General features: G+C 41.9%; 1 protein-coding gene and 1 non-coding gene across 2 annotated transcripts; one reads left to right on the top strand and one right to left on the bottom strand.

Annotated features, from left to right (window-relative positions):
- Window positions 1-12,666: 12,666 nt before the first annotated feature.
- Window positions 12,667-18,448, top strand: LOC120653636 (histone-lysine N-methyltransferase SUVR4-like). The gene is made up of 8 exons (XM_039931335.1): window positions 12,667-12,867; window positions 13,055-13,415; window positions 14,246-15,303; window positions 16,235-16,497; window positions 16,773-16,839; window positions 16,926-16,976; window positions 17,321-17,417; window positions 18,165-18,448. Exons 1-8 carry the CDS (start codon window positions 12,667-12,669, stop codon window positions 18,197-18,199), a joined length of 2,133 nt encoding a protein of 710 aa, XP_039787269.1. The 3' UTR covers window positions 18,200-18,448.
- Window positions 18,449-18,805: 357 nt separating this feature from the next.
- On the bottom strand, window positions 18,806-18,876 carry TRNAG-GCC. Its single transcript has one exon. It is a non-coding gene; the product is annotated as a tRNA-Gly (tRNA).
- Between the last annotated feature and the right edge of the window lie 58 nt (window positions 18,877-18,934).

Below are 18,934 nucleotides of genomic sequence, written 5' to 3' on the forward strand. Positions count from 1 at the left end.
CTGTTGCGCACGCCCGGCCGCGCCGCCCCTCCTCCTCTCCCGAGCCGCTTGCCCCGAGCGCCGCTCAGCCTCGCCCTACCACTTCCGCGCGCGCGCGCCTCCCCTCCCGGCCACGTGCACCCACGCTGCCCGGCCGCACGCGCACCAGCGCTGCGTCGCCTGGCCGCGCGCGCCCGCCGCACCAAGGCCGCGGCTGGCGCTGCCCCGGCCCCGCGCACGCCACCGCCGCCGCCCGCGCCGCGCGCACCGACGTGGCACACGCGCACGCGCGCGCTGCTCACGCCGCGGTGCTCGCGCACACCCCGCTGACCCCCTGCCCCGCCGCGCACACACGCACGCGTGCCCTGCCGTGCCCACGTGCGTGCCGCGCGCCGCTCGTCGCTGCCGCTCTGCTACACGGTCGCCAGCCCACGCACGCGCACGAACCGCCGTGCCGGTCCACGCGCACGCGGAGCGCGTGCCCAGAACGCCACCGCGCCGCTCGTCGCTGCGCGACGCGTCGCGTCGCCGGCCCCACCGAGCCGCCCGCCGAGCGGATTGAGCGCTGCCGCCTGTGCCGCCTCGATGCGGGGGCGCGAGCCGAGGCCGACATCGGCCACAATAGCACCCACGTGCCCGGAACGCCGCACGCCGCCTCGCGACAACCCAACGCGGCCGCCCACCATTAATCCCGCCTGCGGACCTCGCTAAGCCGGCCACCCACCCACGCACTGCTCCACCGACCTACTCGGGCTATAAAAGCCCCCCTAGCGCCGCTCCTCCACCCCACAGCCATCCCCGCCACCGCCAGCCCTCCTCCCTAGCGCTAGCGCCGCCGCCACGCGCCACCAGAGCCGCCGCCGCCCGCTCCCGTCGCCCCGCCTCTGCGCACCGCCCCAGCCCAAGGTGAGGCCGGGAATCACACCCGCGCACCTCCTGCCCCTTTCCCCCTCACTCCCGGCCGCCGCGGTGGCCCAGAACGGCCGAATCCGCCGCCGCCGCCGCCTCCGGCCGTCTCCCCTGTTCTGGTCGCGAGGAGGGGGGAGAAGAAGGGCAAATATGCCCAGAGCCCCCTCCCCTCTCTCCTAATTAATTAAGAGCCCTTCCACCCTTGGTTTTCTTTCAATTAAAACCCTGTCCTTTATGGTAATTACAAACAAAACCCCACTACATAAACTTAATTATAAATAGGACCCTACTCTTTTCCCGAATAACCCAAACCTTTCCAGAAATTACAAACAGACCCCTGCCTTCTCGAGAAAGATTACAACTAGGTCCCTGATTCCTGATCTAGCCCCTGAACCCTTATAAAATCTATTATTTTATGCGCCAAACGACCTCGGATCGACCTAAAACTTTACCCCGCCTCTCATAACATAGTTTTAGCCGAGCCATTAAGAAACCACCCAAAGATATCACTCCTATTTCCATATCTTAATGGTTTCCGATTCGAGCTCAACGGTAAAATTGTTATTTCTTTTCTTGATTGTGTGTTTGTTTGTATGCGTCGTAGACCACGATGTGAACGAAGGAGAGCCCGTTGATGAGCAGTACTGCGAGTTCGCGAACGAGGACTAGTTCCACGACCCCGAGCCCGAAGGACAGTGCTTCGACCAGGACCTCCCCGAAGGCTTCGAAGACGGCAAGTTCAATCTCGCCCTTTGATGCATGCTTTTGTCCTAATTTTTATAAACACAACCTATTGACCTGTTTTACAAATTGCATATGCTTTGCTTGCATGAAAACACGGTTGGATAGCCACCCCTTGATTTGTGTTAATCATTCCTTGACCACCTAGATTAATGTCTGATTTTGCTTGGACGTTAATCGATACTAGAACGCTTAGGACCTGCTACTTTATGCAACTTGTTTTATAAAGAAAAGGTGTGTGTGTGGGAAGGAATAAAAGTGGATTTTCGAAAGATGAGTCTAGACGGGATGGATGACATTTCAGTGTGATTTGCCGTTTGGTGTGCTCGTGCCGGTGTGGCAGGGCAAGGAAGGGAGATATCCATCTTGTCACCCCTAAGGACCGAGGTGGTGTTACATCTCACCTAACTCCACTATCGTGCAAACCACTCGACCGTTGTATGGGCAACGGCTTAGCATAAATCACACTGGTTAGTCTGATAGCCATCAGGAGAGCTGAGAGCAACGGGTGACTAAGGAAAAGGGATAAGCCCCGAGTGACTTATGCCCCGGTTAAACCTAGGTGAAAGTTCGATGACCCCTTGGTGCATTCCGTGATGGCTAGTCAGGTCTAGCTAAGGTGGGTAATGACTTTGTTGGGATCTGCACTGACACTAAGGTGATCGAGTTGTGGTACCCCGCTTGTGGGTAAAGTTGCACACCTCTGCAGAGTTAAAAACCTATTCGAATAGTCTGTGCCCACGGTACTGGGCGAGTTACGGTGTGGTCTCACAACTAGTGTTTACTAAGGGATGGGCTGACGTGAGTTGTTTTGGAAATATGTCCGGCAGTTATGCTGTGTGCTACGGCGGACGGGGAGTCCGGTAGCAGTTTAAAACTTAAACTCCATGTTACTCTATACAAAAACTGGATTTTGAAATGTTTTCGGCTAAACGAACCCCTGCATAAAATTTAGCTTTCCGCAAATTAAACCATAACTTTATCCTTGTTTTACCTGAGCATGTTATTCTGATATAGCCCCCCTCCGTGGGTATGGTTGGACTTGCTGAGTACGTTTGTACTCACCCCATTCTCTATTTTTACAGAAGAAGATCCATACTTTGTACCCGACGACGTTGAGTAGGGGTACCGTCCTGCACCCAGTCTTGCCTGTGGATTGGGTCACCCGCAGGAGTTACCGCATGGCGCAAGACTCTGATGACTTTCTTTTTATATTTAATATCGTTGCGTGTGTGTGGATTGTAATCCTCGCGATAGTGGCGCTTCTCTGCTCACTACCGCGTAGAGTTGTACGGTAATGAACCATCTGATGTAATAAATGTGTCATCAGTCTCCTGAGACTGATGTTTGTAACACATTTAAGTCTTCTCTTATGAGGGGACGCTTCAAGTACATTTGGTTATCATTTATTTTAAGAGTTTGAATTTACGTAAACAAGTATGCAGATAAATTATAAAAGCGATTTGAATTTAAAATTGTACTATATAATAAATTGGTAGATTTTGAATTCTGAGCAACTTTTGCAAAAAGATGTTTTGGTGTCCATATTATAGGTACGACGAATCACATCCAAGAATTTGTGCAAACAAATTTAGAAAGCGTTTAAATTTTAAAATTGTCTCTATAATGAAGTTGTAGTTTTGAATTTTTTATTATATTAAAGAACTCTTGATTTCAACACATTTTTGTGTTCAAATTGTGCGTATAATGTTGGTCATGTAGAAGTAATAGATGAAACAGGTTGTGGTTTGATTTAATTCATCTAAGAGTTTTTTACTAAAAAACTTTCTAAGAGAAGACCAGGACGACAGGTTGATTTTATAAAAAATTAAGCTTTTGTTTACAATTTCCATAAACCGGGAAGGTTGGACTGTGATTTGATTTGAGAAAAGTTGTCAACTTCTTAAAAAATTACCCGAGAGAGGAGGCTGGACTGAGGGTTGATTTATCTAAAATTCGAGAGCTTTTTTTTACAAAATAACCAGAACTTGCACGATCTCGACCCTTCGTCCAGCCGATTCGACGGTCTGGAATAACCAATGACGCGGCCACGCTCACTGGCCCAGATTTTGGTGCGTGGATTGTATATAGAGAAGATTTTCAACTTGATAGTGATAGGTGCATCCTCAAAAAGATTATTGGTTTTGCCTTTAAAATTTATCTCATAAATATTTATTTAGTTTCTACACCATCCGTACTAAAATAAGTGTTGTTTTAGAAAATTCCAGACACATTACTCATCTTAAGAAATGATTTTGTTACCTCTAACTACTTCTAGTAATTATAATTGAAAACCATGTTATCTATTTGGTTTTTTGAATCCTCAATGAATGCATATGAACTGGAACTAGAAAACTAATATTTACTAAATATTTAATTAGCTCTATGCACTTTTCTATACAATATTTTTTTGTACTTGGTATTTCTTTAACTAAACAGATAACTAAAACAATATTTTTTGAGATAAAATTTAAATGCTAATACCATATTTATTTTGGGATGGAGGAGAGGGAGTAAGATCCATCTAATTAAAACAATACCAGGTATCAACAAAAATTATGTAAAAATATATAGAAGTAAATAAATATTTAGTAGAAACTACTTTTCTATTTTCGATGCATATGTATTTAGTGTGGATGTAGAAAATTTAAATAAACAACACGATTTTTCAATCACAATTGCTATGGTAATTAAGATTAACACATGTCATAGACACGTGTTTAAAGAATAATTATTTAAAATAATTTATTTCATTAATAATACCAAAGGTTTTATTTATTAGTATAGCATATTGACCTAATCTAATATAAAACAGTCTAATCAACGGACTCGTACGAGATTGCAGATGATATTTCGGAAAAGTTCAAGCCATCTCTCATATACTGGTACCAGTACTTCATTATAGACTTGCCCTTCTTTAGAATCCAAACGTGGTACATTGAAAAACTTCTCATCTCGAGTGGCAACAGTAAATTTGATTCCATCACGTAATACAAGATCTATATGTATACAACTCTAAACATCTGTAGCAAATATATATACATTATAAGTGAACAACAGCAATAAAATAATTAATGACATTATTAAAATCACCTTTTAGTGTTGATGATTCTCACATATCTCTGCAGTATTGCTTCGCGAAATGAAACTGTTGTCAAATGCCGCCAAACATCCTATATGTGTATATGGGTTAAAAATAAATATTACATATGCATATTGTATAAATAAAATAATAATCAACTAAATATTTAATATTTTATAAATGAAATACTTATTCAGATCCTATGTCAGCTTCTCCTCGGGGCCCATCTCCATTTCGCGGCGTTGCAGCACTCCACATTGAACCATCTCTTCGTCCCCCGTGCTCTCAGATCGTGCACCAACCATCTTGCAGAAAACAAAACAAATGCAGGCTTCCCCATCAGCCCTGCTGATCAGGATCGCAGCCATCGGAGTGCAGGAGATGAGAAAGATGGAGAAGGAAAGCTCCTCACTCACTCACCCAGCCAGACATCGAGTTTGCAGTTGGAGCAATGAGTCCACCGACAATGGAGAGGAGTAAGTATCGATCTAATTTGCTTGATGACGATCAATAAAAAGGGAAGGTGGATGATCAGTGGAGGAGGAAGGACGCAATACTTAAATCGGCAACATCGGGCGAGTATCGCATTAAATGATTTAGGAAAGTAACCGGTGCCTTAATGTTAATCAGCTTAAAAAATGTTTAAAAGGAAGGTAATAACCGTACAATATAATGTTAATCAGCTTATAAAAAGAAAAGAAAAAGAGAGATTTTAGGATGCCTTACAAAAAATTATGATCACCTGATATTTATACAATGGAAAGTAATAAGTGGGTGTAAGGATGGGTAAACAAAAGTATTTGGTGTAAAAAGTATTAGGATTTTGGTGGAAACATTTTTCTTCTATCAAAAAATGGGACTCCACGCCCATTTCATCAAACCTTCCGGGCTGGCAAGCGGGACCTCCGTGAGAGGTAAGGTGGGCCTAACTTTGGTGAGAATTATTTTTAGTTGTTTCAACTTTTATAGTATAGATAAAGTCATTTGTTGAATGAGTAACTTGTCTAAAACTTTCTAAAAGATTACTAATGTTTTTGAGACGGAATCAATATGTTTGCAAAATCCTAATCTACCTATAATTTGTTCAGCAGGCTTCTCAGCTAGCCAGCCAGTAGTGTTATCTCTCACACTAAATCAGTATCAGTCACTAGCCAATACTCCCTCCATCCAACTATCCAAGGCCCATTACGAAATCTGAAAAATCCAGATATGTAAGGCCTATTTTGGTTTTTTCTCAACAGTGACGCTTCGGGAATCGGTGCAGCAGTAATTCATCACATGCATGCCTTGGGAGTGAAAGCAAATGCAGAGAGTAATCAAATCCGTAATAAATACTGGTTGTTCTTTTTCCAAAAAAACTAATGACAGGAGTGCTTCTCTTGGTCTTTGAGCCAATCAAAAATAGGCCTTGCATAATTGGATGGAGAGAGTATTATTTTTCTATTATAATAAAACATCACGAACTACAAGGCACAACCAGCGAACAGAACATTAACTCACGGTTGCTTCAGTATACCCGTCAATTTTTTTTGAAAAGAAGTATACCCGTCAATTTGTGCCTTGGAACTCGAAACGAAGGGCATCGCAAGGGACCAGGCTACCCGGGGGATTCTATTCTCCGCATATGCGAGGGACGAAAAACATATCGCAGAAGACTTCCGCCGCCGCTCCCCTGCCATCCCGCGCCTCCCCAGGCTCCGGCGCCACCCTCCACCGCCGCCAACCCTAACCAAGCTCGTTGCCACCGCGCCGCCGGCTTCTTCTCGCCCCCGCCGTCGGCCGCCGCCCACCGGGGGTCCTACCCCGGCCGGCCGGCGGCGCTCCCGCGCCGCCTCGCCCTCCGCCGGCCGAACCGTCACCGCCGCCCATCCTCCACCGCCCCGGCCCCCTCCTCTTCTATCGCCGGCGGCCATGGAACTCCCCAAACCTAGGTAACTCGGAATCCTAAAGCTCCGCCGCCGTCATCCACCACCCCGGCCGCCGGCGACCTCGCCGGCGGCCGCTCCCCCCACCTACCACCCCTCCCCGACCACCCCCTCCCCCTCCCCAAGCTCCGGCCGCCGCTTACCTCAACGGAGAAGATGAACAGTAGCACTGGCGTCCTCTTCTGCGATGTATCGGTAGGAAATCGCATATGCGATAAATAGATTTTCCGTTCCACCCAGGCATGGAGCGCGGTTCGTCACGGCGCGGCGTCGTGCCCCGTGCCAGACAGGCTCTTCCGATTCCACTTCCGCGCTAACTTCTGCTCCGTTTGAAAGCTGCAGCTTTTATTGCCGAACGTGGTCAAAAGGGTGAAAAGATGATATGCCTTCGTAACTTTGTCGTTATTCGTTTCCATATGGCCCGTGGGACGTTGTACTTGCAGTCTTGGTCTTGCATGGCACGGCTCTTTGGACAATCTCAATGAGAATGTTATAGTAGTATCATGAGTATTAAATTTGTTGACATAGCAATGTTTTTATAAAGAGAGAGAATGAGGAGTGTCATGGATTGTGAGGGGAGTGTCATCGTGATGACACTCTTCCGACTCGATTACCTAATTTATGGTCTTGGTAACTGTGTTGATGACGCTCCAACTGAGACTGGCCTTATACCTCATTTTTGCAGTCTAGGACGTTAAGTACTGGCGATTCGCACACCGGCATTGATTTTACCCGAAAAATAGGATTAGCTCCTTGACGTTGACGTCAAAGCCTCCGAGTATTTGTCATAAACTTTTGAGAAAGATCAACAAAAGCTTCTATGCTTGGCTAACTTAAAATTGAATCTGAGTTGCAAAGACAGATACCGGTGCTTTTCATGCAGAGTGAACAATTTTACAATTCTTGAAGTGTTTACATATTTTTAAAGTAAATCACTTACAACCACACTCTTTGCATATAGATGGATTACAAGTTGATGGCTTATGAATAAAATTTAATCTAAACCATCGGTTTGATTTTCTATTTATATTCCCAAATTCTTGACAAACTCTCATACTTATCTCTCTTTAAACGCTCCTTTAAGCAAATCCACCCCTTATTTGATCTCAACTATTTTACATATCACTCGTATTGTCCAACTTTGGACTATAATTTCGCTGTCTAATATATGTATCTTTGACCACAAATACAAGTATGGGAGATGCAGATACCCTGGTGCATAGTATCATAAGTTGTTTCAAAGGCCCCACAAGATAATTAATTGTTTACCCAAAAACAAGATAATTAATTGTTAAATAAATTTCGTAGAGCATTCTAAGATTTAAAATTTGTCTATAAATATAAGTCATTCTAAATTGAGAGTGGATCCAACCATCTTAATTGTGCATCATTTTCGAATGTTTCTCGACAGAAAGACGTGCATACAATCATTTAGGGGATGTGCATGTGAAATGGCATGATATTTTAATTCGCACATATTTAGTGATCCAAATAGAGTTCCAATACTTAATAATTCGGGGTAGGAGTTTTTTTTACACATCCATAATCTATCCTAAAAACTCCAGAATGCTCTATGTTTCAGGACGGAGGGAGTACTTAATTTTCGACGAGTAGAATTTTAATACATGAGGCGTATTTTACAGCTCTTTATTAACTTTTGCCATCGCAAAAAAATTTTACGGTGTTTTATTTAATGCTCATGATACAATATACAACTGGTGCTGGTATCATACACATTGCCTTTGTCGATATGGTAATAACTAAAGAAGGGAGAGAGGATATACTCCCTCCATCCAAAGAACAAGTCATCCTAGAAATCTTAGGATAAATTAACAAGAAAGTAAAATGATCATATTTGCCCCTATTTATTACTCATATTTGGCACTAATTGATTCTTGCATGCACATGTATTTTCTAAATAGGGTAAGATGACTTATTTTTTGGGATAAAATTTGAATCCTAGAATGATTTATTTTGGAAATGGAGGGAGTATTTATTAGGATACAACCACAGCACGATAATTAATTCTAGCAAGCCAGACCATACTGCATTGGGTTGGATTTGTCGATGATACGACATTTTGGTATATTACCATTGGCACTGAACATGAAACAACTTTGGAGAAACAACCAAGAAACCAAGGATGACAGACAGAATTGTTTTTTTTACGCACATCACATGACAATCTGAAAAACCTGATATGAATCAATGGACTGGGATCTAGTTAAAAATAAGGGTTATATAATTTAATTAATATATGATTTCTTAGATTTATTTTGGAATTAACGACGCCATTCCTTCAACAGGTAGCTTGTCCATCGACTATGAGATGCATATATGATATATCGTACAATCGATATAGGTTTCATAAAAGAAATGTGCAACTCCTGCAGTCCTGCTAGCTGCTGACCAATAGAAACGTCTTGTACTACTCCGTTTCTCTCAAAATAATTGCAATTATAGAGTTCAAAATTTGTCCCAAAAAACTTGTTAATTTTGACCTATCTATCACAAAAGATAAGACAATTTCAGAAGATTTCCATAAAAAACAACTAACAACCCATTCACTCATCACAAAAAATAAGGGGTATTTTTGTAATTCTATACCTAGCATGGGTTTACGTGTTTGGTTATAGTATTGTACTCCCTCCGTTTTGAAATATAGGTCATTCTAGGACTCAAAATTTTTCCTCAAATATAAGACATTCTAAGTTCACAGTGGATCTAATCATCTTAATTATACATCATTTTCGAGTGCATGCTACCATGTAGGGGGAGATACATGTGAGGGAGGTGCATGGAAAAATGATATCCTACTTTAATTAGCACATATTTAATGACCCAAATAGAGTTCCAATGCATAATAATTAGAGGTAGGAGAGTCTTTTCTACACAACTATAATCTGTATTAAAAACTCCACAATACTTTACATTGCAGGACCGAGGGTGGAGGGGGTATTTACCAAAACCACGGTCCAATTTGAGGGACCTACGCGCAAAATCTCTATCCCCGGGGGGCAGCGGAAGACGAAAGTTTCGAAGACAAGAGACAACCATCCGCAGCGGGGATCCTATCGGTCATCTGGGGGGTCAGCGGACCGCGTCACCGTTTGCTTCTTTCGGCCCCTGTTCCTCTCTGGCTCTCGTCGCCTGGTCTTCCCTGATACCACCCACCCCTTCTGTTTGCCATCTGGCCACCGGGCACCGGCCAGTGCCTTTTCCTTTTTCTCCCCCGTTTCGCAAGCCAACCTGCTCTCCCACGCCGCGGCTCGGTGCCACTCGCCTCCAACGCTCGCCACTCCGGAATCGCAGAGCCCCCCACCCAAAACCTACCTAGGCGCCGGCGATCGCGGCGCCGGGCGTCGCTCGTCGCGGGGAGGGAGCCGGGGGCGACCGGTCGGGCGGGCTCGCGCAGGAGGCGCGCAAGGCGCTGGCGGCGGCGTGATCGGCGGCCGCTGCTGGGCCGCGGGAGGGAGCCGGCCGACCCAGCCTCGGCCTCGTCGCCTCCGGCGGCTCGCTTAGGTAGGTGCGGGCTCGTGCGTGGTTCGTGTGCGTCTGCATTCCTGTCGCGTGTTGTTTGCGGTGCGGAGCCGGGCTTTTCGCTGTGGGGTTTTTCTGCGGTCCGTTTCTGAGAATTCTCACACGCTTTGCTTTGGCTGCGACTGGTCCCGGGTTTTCGATCCGCTTCGCCCGTCGGGGAAAAGCGCGGGAGAGGCGGCGCGGTGGTCCGGATCGTCGCCTCGAGTTTGTCCCGAGGTGCGTGCGTGAGGGAGGTGCCCGCAGTGACTGAGATCACCTCTGCAGCTACTGCAGAGTGCAGACGATCTCAGTCCGCGTGTGTGTTACCTTGTGGCGAGTACTGCAGTTCTAACTTCTGTTGTTCTGGGTCGTTTCTCTGATTTTACAAGTGCCCTGTTGCTTTGTTGTTGTGATGACTTGCGTTTTTGCGAGTTTGTTGGTGGCTTTTGTTCGTGGTGAACCTTTTGAGAGTGAAACTGTGAAAAACTCTCTAGAGGCATATCCAAGGTTTCGAAAATTCTTGAAAAAAAAATCATACATATACAACAGGTGGCCTTATACAAGCTTGCAAAATTTTAAAATCAAACTTAATCTCATTTTTAAGATATGAAAATTGACAGTGATGTAATAGACACACTTATCTATCTGTCAACTTCATATCCCACGAGGTTGAATTTAATTTCAAAATTTTGCAAGCTTATGTAAGATCATCTATTCTATATGCTTTTTAAAATCATTTTTGAAACCTCTAAATATGCTTTTGGGAAGCATTTTGCTGATTTTATAAATCTTGTAATACAATCGTGTTCCCCTGTTTGGTTCCCATGGGGCTAAAGTTTAGTCCTATCACGTTGGATGTTTGGATACTAATTAGGAATATCAAACATAGACTAATAATAAAACTAATTGCATAACCTCTAGGCTAATTAGCAAGACGAATCTATTAAGCCTAATTGATCCATGATTAGTTCGTGTGATGCTATAGTAAATATGTGCTAATCATGAATTAATTAGGTTTAATAGATCCGTTTTGCAAATTAGCCCTAGGCTTCTGCAATTAGTTTTATAATAATTAGCTCATGTTTAGTCCTCCTAATTGCCATTGAAACATCCTATGTGATAGGGCTAAACTTTAGCCCTTGGCATCCAAGCATCCCCTATAAGTATATAGATCTCCTTGCATTATGAAAAATAATATCCATATTTCCCGTTTTCAGAATTTTTTTATGCATCCATTTGGATTTATTCAGTGTACTGACATCTGAGGTTATTGTGCAATTTGACATAGTATGTGCTATACCATTGCTTTGATTTGAGTCCAAATTGTTAGGGACTTGGGAGCATTATCGATGCAATGAGATATGTCATCATTCCTTTTGTTGGACAGGAGAAAGACATCTATTATATGTATATTGAGTGGAAATAACATCAGTCATTATCAGCATTCAATAGCCATACAGTTAAAAAAGTTCGTAGTCAATTGCCTCTCTACATTTACTCACGATTTCTTTGCAAAGCTCAAAATTATACATACATCGGTATATTTACAATTTGCAGAAATTTTTCTAGAGACTATTGCATGGTTTGTGCATTTATTCTGTGGATTGTCCAATAGATCACAACCTTTTTTTTGTACATATTGCTGTGGTGCGTTTGCTTTGTTGGGATTGTTTTGAGTTTGTTGGGCTTGTGCATGTAATAACTAGTGGGTGCCCTGTTCTGTTTCTTGTTGTGGCCATGAATCCCACGACAACAAGTCTATTTTGTCATGTTTTCATGAATTGAAGGAAAGAGTATTTGTTCATACTTAATATGACATGGTAAATTTTTTTTCATAACATTAGTATTTAGTAGGAACAAGAACTGCAGTGTGATTAAAATTAAGAAGTCATCTTAGATAGTATAAACATATTGAAACAATAATTTTGATTTTACCACACATGGTATTTCAAGCAAAATATATTCCAGAATTACTGTACAATATCGTGCATGTGGTACTATGATGTGTAAAGATGTAAAACTTCCCCACAGCCAGGTTTTGGAAAGCTTCATCTTGTCAGTCAATTAGTTTGTTCCGTTCTTTAACTCTTGGTTAGTTCCCTGGGATAATGATTTATATGGGACATACCAACTAGCTTCCATAGATAACTTCGTTTCCTATTGGTACACTCTAGTTCATGAGTTATTTAAGAATGGGTATTTTGCGAGCATCAAATTCAGCTACGAGTGAGTTGTCTCTTCCATCTTAAAGTCTTGTTCTAGCCTCTCTATAAAGATCTAATGCCACAAATTATGGTTCACTTTACCAAATGAAGAATGCTCAGTCCAAGATACTATGCTTACAGCTTTATTTTAAAAAAAAAAGTTGCTTACAGCTTATATCTTGCCAGCTTGTTAACAATTGCAGCCTATCTTGCACTGCAAATCTTCTTAATATTCTTCATGCCACGAAGCATACCTTTTTCAATATGTATTTATATCAAGTTTGACACTTATTTCATTGCTAGTAGGATGGCAGCTCCAAATGCTTTGGCAGAAAGATTTAATGATGCAGTCAGATCCATGACCAGTATTGGTTACCGAAAGGAAACTGTTGTGCGAATATTGAAGAAGCTACTGACAGTGTATGGTGACAACTGGGTGCATATAGAAGCTGATAACTATACTACTCTAGTTAATGCTTTATGTGATGCTGATGATCAAAATCCCAAAGTATGTTCTCTCCTTTTATTTTGAGTTTTTGTTCTGTTTCACTAGTTAGGTATATAGTGTTTTTTAATAAATTGTATTTTCGCTGAAATCACTTCTATTGAGGTGCAATTATGGCATACAGGATCAATTGTTCCTCTAATTAGCTCATTAGTTTACCATGTTTGAGCCAAATTCATCACTTTAGCAGGAAGGGCAGAAAAAGCGAGCTGAGAAGAAGAATCTGGATTCGGACCATCATAACAAGAAGCTTAAGATTAGGGAGCACAATCAGAAGCCTAAACTTATTAATGGCAATGGCGAGAGAGAGTCGGCTGAAGTGCCACGTCAGAAAAAAGCAGAAGCCATTCAGGGGGAAACCATTAGAACCCAATTGCAGAAGCGGTCTTCACAAATTGCTATGAAGGAACCAAAAGTGGAAACAGGTCTTGCAGAGACTATAACAGTTGGTGAAAGCAGTTCTTGTGTACTTAAAAGTCAAGAATATCTCACCTTCGAGACCCCACTTGCAGTTATATGTCCTGAAGTTTTACAACCTAGCAGTCATAATGGTAAGTCTATCTTTAAAGGACTACTCACTGTCTCACATCTACTTTGTTACCATTGCACTAGAGCACCCAATTTTTAGAATTCAGTGCTTTCTTTTGTGGTCTCTGGACTCTCACAGATTGCATTAGAAATTTAGAACGGATTGCAATGTCTGTTATATGGTCTATCTGGATGTATGCACTTTGATGTTACATTTTCAACCAGTATTTCCTCTATGAACTCTAAGCTATTAGGAATTGGAATTAGGATTGACTGAGTGGATGGGGAGGTAAGTAGGTGGTAGAAAGAGGAATCTATTGTCATCTTCCATGTGCTTGGGGTACCATCTAGCAGACTAGCATCTACATTGGTCACATGAAATGGTATCGACAGACTCATCTTTGAATTATGTTTCTGGTACTATCTGTTAATGGTGATACAAATTAGTAGCATTTCCTTGTTTGTTTGTAGGCTGAAAAATCATTAGTGACGTAAGAGAATACATGGGCCAAACTTTAGGGATCTTAGTTTTTCTTTTTTGTAAACTTCATATATTACTGACCTTTGTTTGCAACCAGACAATTTGACAAAAGGCCCAGGCATACCTCTTTGCTTATACGGTGGTAGAAACTACAGTATCACGTGTTGCAATTTTGAAAATTTTGTTTTTCCACTGGTTTAACTATTATATGATGATGTTGGTATGTGTTTCATACATTGTTTTGTCCTGTAGAAACTGCATCATCTTTTTGTGCTCTCCTTTCCATATGATTTTCTTGACTGGTGACTGATACCTTTTAACTTTTAAGCTGTTACTAATTTCCTTTTCCTATGTTGCTACGATATCATTCAGGGCATGAAGATGCTCACTTGATACGTGCTGCTGATAAGAAGCTAAACGGTGTTCTGGTTGCACATGAAGGGCAGGTGGCTAATGCGTGTAGCAGTGAAGCAATTGTAAGTTGCAGAGATTTTTCCACCAAATTTGAGGTACTACTGTCCAGCTCTGCACAAGGGAAATTATCATTCTCGTTCAACTCTTCCTTGGTAAATGGCTCTGATTTTCACATGCCTGACGTTGAATCAATATGCAAGGCAATGGAGGCTAGATGCCTCAGGACATACAAGATTCTAGAACCCAATTTCTCTTTCATGAAACTTTTGGATGATGTTTGCCAGTGTATTCTTGATTTGGGTTCTGGATCCAACGAGGCTAGAGAGAGAAGCATTATACAAATACTTCCTATGCCTTCATTGCAGTCAAATCAAAATAGTTCCTCTCACATGCCTCTTAGTAATCACATGAGGCTTGGTGGTAGTGCTGCTTTTTCTGGACGTCGCCTGAACAATTCTAGTAATACGCAGGTTATTCAGAATCAGTTACCTACTAGTGTCAAGAGACAATATCATGATGTCAATGATATAACAAAAGGTGAAGAACGTGTGAGCATTCCAATAGTCATTGGAGTTGAAGATGGGGTTCTTCCTCCTCCATTCCACTATATACCGCACAATACCACCTTTCAAGATGCTTATGTCAACATCTCAATTGCTAGAATTGGAGATGAAAACTGTTGTTCTGGTTGTTTTGGAGATTGTTTAGCAGAGCCACTTCCTTGTGCATGCGCAACAGAAACTGGAGGAGAGTTTGCTTATACAAGAGATGGCCTGCTTAAGAAAGAATTTCTTGATGTTCTTATCTCAATGCGCCGAGAACCACTTAAGCATCCCCACTTCTACTGCACCATTTGTCCTATTGAACGAATGAAGATGGAAGTAAACTCTGTGAAACCTGATGCTTGTAAAGGGCATATTATTAAGAAATTTATCAAGGAATGCTGGAGAAAATGTGGCTGCAGCAGAAATTGCGGAAACCGTGTCGTTCAGCGAGGCATTACTCGGAATCTGCAGGCAAGTGAAGTAACTTAATACTTCCTCCTTCCACTTTTATAAGGCGCACACGCATATCAGGATTCAAACTTTGCAATCTTTGACCAATAATTTGACTATTAATTTTTTATTTTTTGTAATGTAAACTTTATATGATTGGATTCGTAATCAAATATACTTTACCATGATTATACTTCCTCCATCCTGAAATGTAGGGCATTCTGAAGTTTTTAGAACAGATTATGACTGTGTAGAAAAGACTCTCCTACCCCTAATTATTAAGCATTGAGACTCTATTTGGGTCACTAAATATATGCTAATTAAAGTAGCATGCACTTTTCCATGCACCTCCCCTACATGGTTGCATGCACATCTTTCTACTGGGAAAGACCCGAAAACGATGCACAATTAAGATGGTTGAGTCCACTCTCAACCTATAATGCTTTATATTTGTGGACAAATTTTGAATCCTAGAATGCCCTACATTTCAGGACGGAGGGAGTAGGTTTATAACCATAAGCTATACAATATATGATAAATGAATGGTCAAAATGTTATTTGGAAGGCCGTGCCATGTTATACTATGTCTTATAAAAGTGGAAGGAGAGTACCAATCAAGGTCATGATATTACCATTTTATGCTAGCAAAGATAAAATTAACATTAATTAGTGCGACTGATAAATATGATGGACATACATGGCCCTTGCAGGGAACCAAATTGTAGCATCTTTTTGTTACCTGAGCAGCATCAAATGCCTTTAGTAACAAATATACAGTGGAACTAGATGAATTAAATTGAGATGATATTTACTCATTCACAGCAGCTAACTACAACTCACATACACATCTTTTGCCTTGGAATGTTACATTCTATGTTTACTCATTCACAGCAGCTAACAACAACTCGCATACACATCTTTATAATCTTTATGTTATGTATCATCATTTCAGGTGTTCTTGACCCCTGGAAAAAAGGGGTGGGGCCTGCGCCCTGCTGAAAAACTCCCCCAAGGTGCCTTTGTTTGTGAGTATGTTGGTGAAATATTGACAAACACTGAGCTATATGAGCGTAACCAAATTACTGGTAAAACTAAGCATACATATCCTGTGACACTGGATGCTGACTGGGGCACAGAAGGTGTTCTGAATGATGAAGAAACCCTCTGTCTAGATGCTACCTTTTATGGGAATGTGGCGAGGTTTATAAACCATAGGTAATATTTAATTTTGATTTGTAACTAAGTATTCTTTTATCTAAAACACATTATGATTCTCATGAAGTTCTCTATGTTTCGTGAATTGGTTGGTTCAATGTGCTGGTAAGATACTCTGTTTGTGCTTGTCTTTTTCGTCTTTATTTGTGCTTGTGCTACCTCTGTCTGATCATTCTTTATACACATGCATGTAAAGTACATAGTAGATGAGTGATTATTTGGCTGCTACTTGTATTATTTCCTGATGCTAGCACTTGAAACGAAACATGCTGCAGGTGCTTTGATGGTAACATCATTGATGTTCCTGTTGAGATTGAGACGCCTGACCACCACTACTATCATGTATGTGCAATTTGACCTTGCTACCAACATTATAACTTAAATCTATGTCCTTATAACCTTATTTTTCTTGCTCCTTGTTTCCTCAGGTGGCTTTCTTCACAACTAGGGAAGTAGATGCTTTCGAGGAGCTGACATGGGTAGGTAACATTTTTACATTTCCTGCAATTATCTTTATTGAACTTCCGTTGCACTGTACCAGCTCGTAACTAGTGAATTAAGCATGGGATATGGAATGGCCATCTTTCAGTGGGATGACCAATTCTTCTATCGAGGCTGAATTTGGCTTCATCTTGTTGTATTAGGGGCCTTATGCTGGCCACTTCATTACTGGTCAGACAGACTATTAATGCATACGTTTACCATACCATAGCTGCTGTTCTTTTTGGTGGGATGTTCTTAGTAGAATCTTGTTGCCTAGATCATGGTTTCCTCTCAGTCATGTACCAAAATATGCAATAATTTAAGTATATTCCAATCGCAGGACTATAGAATTGATTTTGATGATGTCAACCATCCTGTTAAGGCATTCAAATGCTACTGTGGAAGTAAGTTTTGTCGGGACAAAAGTCACATCTCAAGTAAGTATCTGAAGGTTTCTAATATAATGCTTTAACAGTCAGTTAGGACAGTAGCAAAAAATGGTTCAGTTAGTACAAACTGTGTTAGGATTCCAGTAAGAGGTTATAAATGCTTATTTCTTAGTTTAAGGCAAATACATTGCCTGTCTATGTGTGCAAACAATTTTCTCTGCAGGCAAATTACAGAATTAGTATGGTTTCACACTCAGTATCAGGACCCTTCAATATATTTCATTTACCGTCTTTGTCATTAGACATTTTTCCTCCAGTCTTCACAAGCCTTTTCAGAGAAAAGGAATCTAATTTTAACTACTAATATGATTATTTGTAGTGTTCAAAATAGTAAAATCTACTCCCTCCGTCCCATGAAGAGTGCAATTCTAGTCTTTTTTAGACAGATTAGTGGTGGTGTGAAAATGTTCTCATGCCCTCATTTGTTTGCCACATGCGGTTAGTTTTTGCATGCAAATCAAATCTAACCACTTAATTAGGCAGGTAATTGAGATCCAACCTCTAAAATTGCACTCTTTGTGGGAATTTTTTTCAAACGCATACTTGCATTTTTCATGGGACGGAGGGAGTATGTCATTAAAATGTTCAAATTAGATTTAGCTTGCTACATCAATTCATTAGGTTAAACATGTTATTTACTGGCGATATTTTGTCATTTAAATTATATTCGATCTAAAGCTACGCTGATTCATTAGATTTAAATGTGTTATCTAAAAGGTTGATATGATGCCACAGGAGGATCTAAATCTAGAGGTCTGGTTCTTCAGTGAGTAGAGACTTAAGGCAGTAAGGCAGACACCTTGCGCTCCATTTCAACAAAGATGAATTTAGGGTATATTAGCTCCATCAGTCTAGGTTACTGATCCGGCAGTCGCTCAAGAAATGTTGATCCGGAAGTTTCTTTTGTGGTTAGTTTTTTATTCTTTTTTTCTCAGCAAGAGATAGATCTAAGCGATTCTGGAATGTGGAATTGTCTGAACTCTAGCCGTTTGGAGCTTCCCTGCTTGGTTCAAAATTTATCTCGTCTGCTTATTACGGAATGATCATGAGTTCCTTGCATGATTGGAAACCTGGTCTATGTTCTTGGGAAGGTTGGTTGGAAATGGCGGAGAAAGGCGTGAGATGAAAAGCAACTCACTAACGCAAATGATGCAGTCACGCAGATGCAGAGCATCTCTCGGTAGTTTCGATCGTCTCTGTAACCCACCGTCGCCGAGCCGCCGAAGGCCACACGATTACACGAATGCAGAGCCAAAAAAAACGCAGATGCAGAGCAACTCTCGGTAGTTTCGATCGTCTCTGTAACCCACCGTCGCCGAGCCGCTGAAGACCACACGATTACACGAGCCAAAAAAAAAAGTCAAAAAAGATAAGCTTGCACCAGCCGGGAATCGAACCCGGGTCTGTACCGTGGCAGGGTACTATTCTACCACTAGACCACTGGTGCTTGATGCAAAGTAGCAACAAATAATCCTCTCTAGTCCATACTTCTCTGCTCCATTTCT

The sequence above is a fragment of the Panicum virgatum genome, chromosome 1N (assembly GCF_016808335.1).
Source record: "Panicum virgatum strain AP13 chromosome 1N, P.virgatum_v5, whole genome shotgun sequence".
Taxonomy (NCBI): Eukaryota; Viridiplantae; Streptophyta; class Magnoliopsida; order Poales; family Poaceae; genus Panicum; species Panicum virgatum.

Excerpts from the sequence above, each read along its gene's own strand:
- LOC120653636 (XM_039931335.1), top strand. The coding sequence starts at position 12,667 with ATGGCAGCTCCAAATGCTTTGGCAGAAAGATTTAATGATGCAGTCAGA. Across the intron at positions 12,868-13,054 it reads CTGATGATCAAAATCCCAAA|GAAGGGCAGAAAAAGCGAGC; the intron begins GTATGTTCTCTC and ends TCACTTTAGCAG. Across the intron at positions 16,498-16,772 it reads GCGAGGTTTATAAACCATAG|GTGCTTTGATGGTAACATCA; the intron begins GTAATATTTAAT and ends AACATGCTGCAG.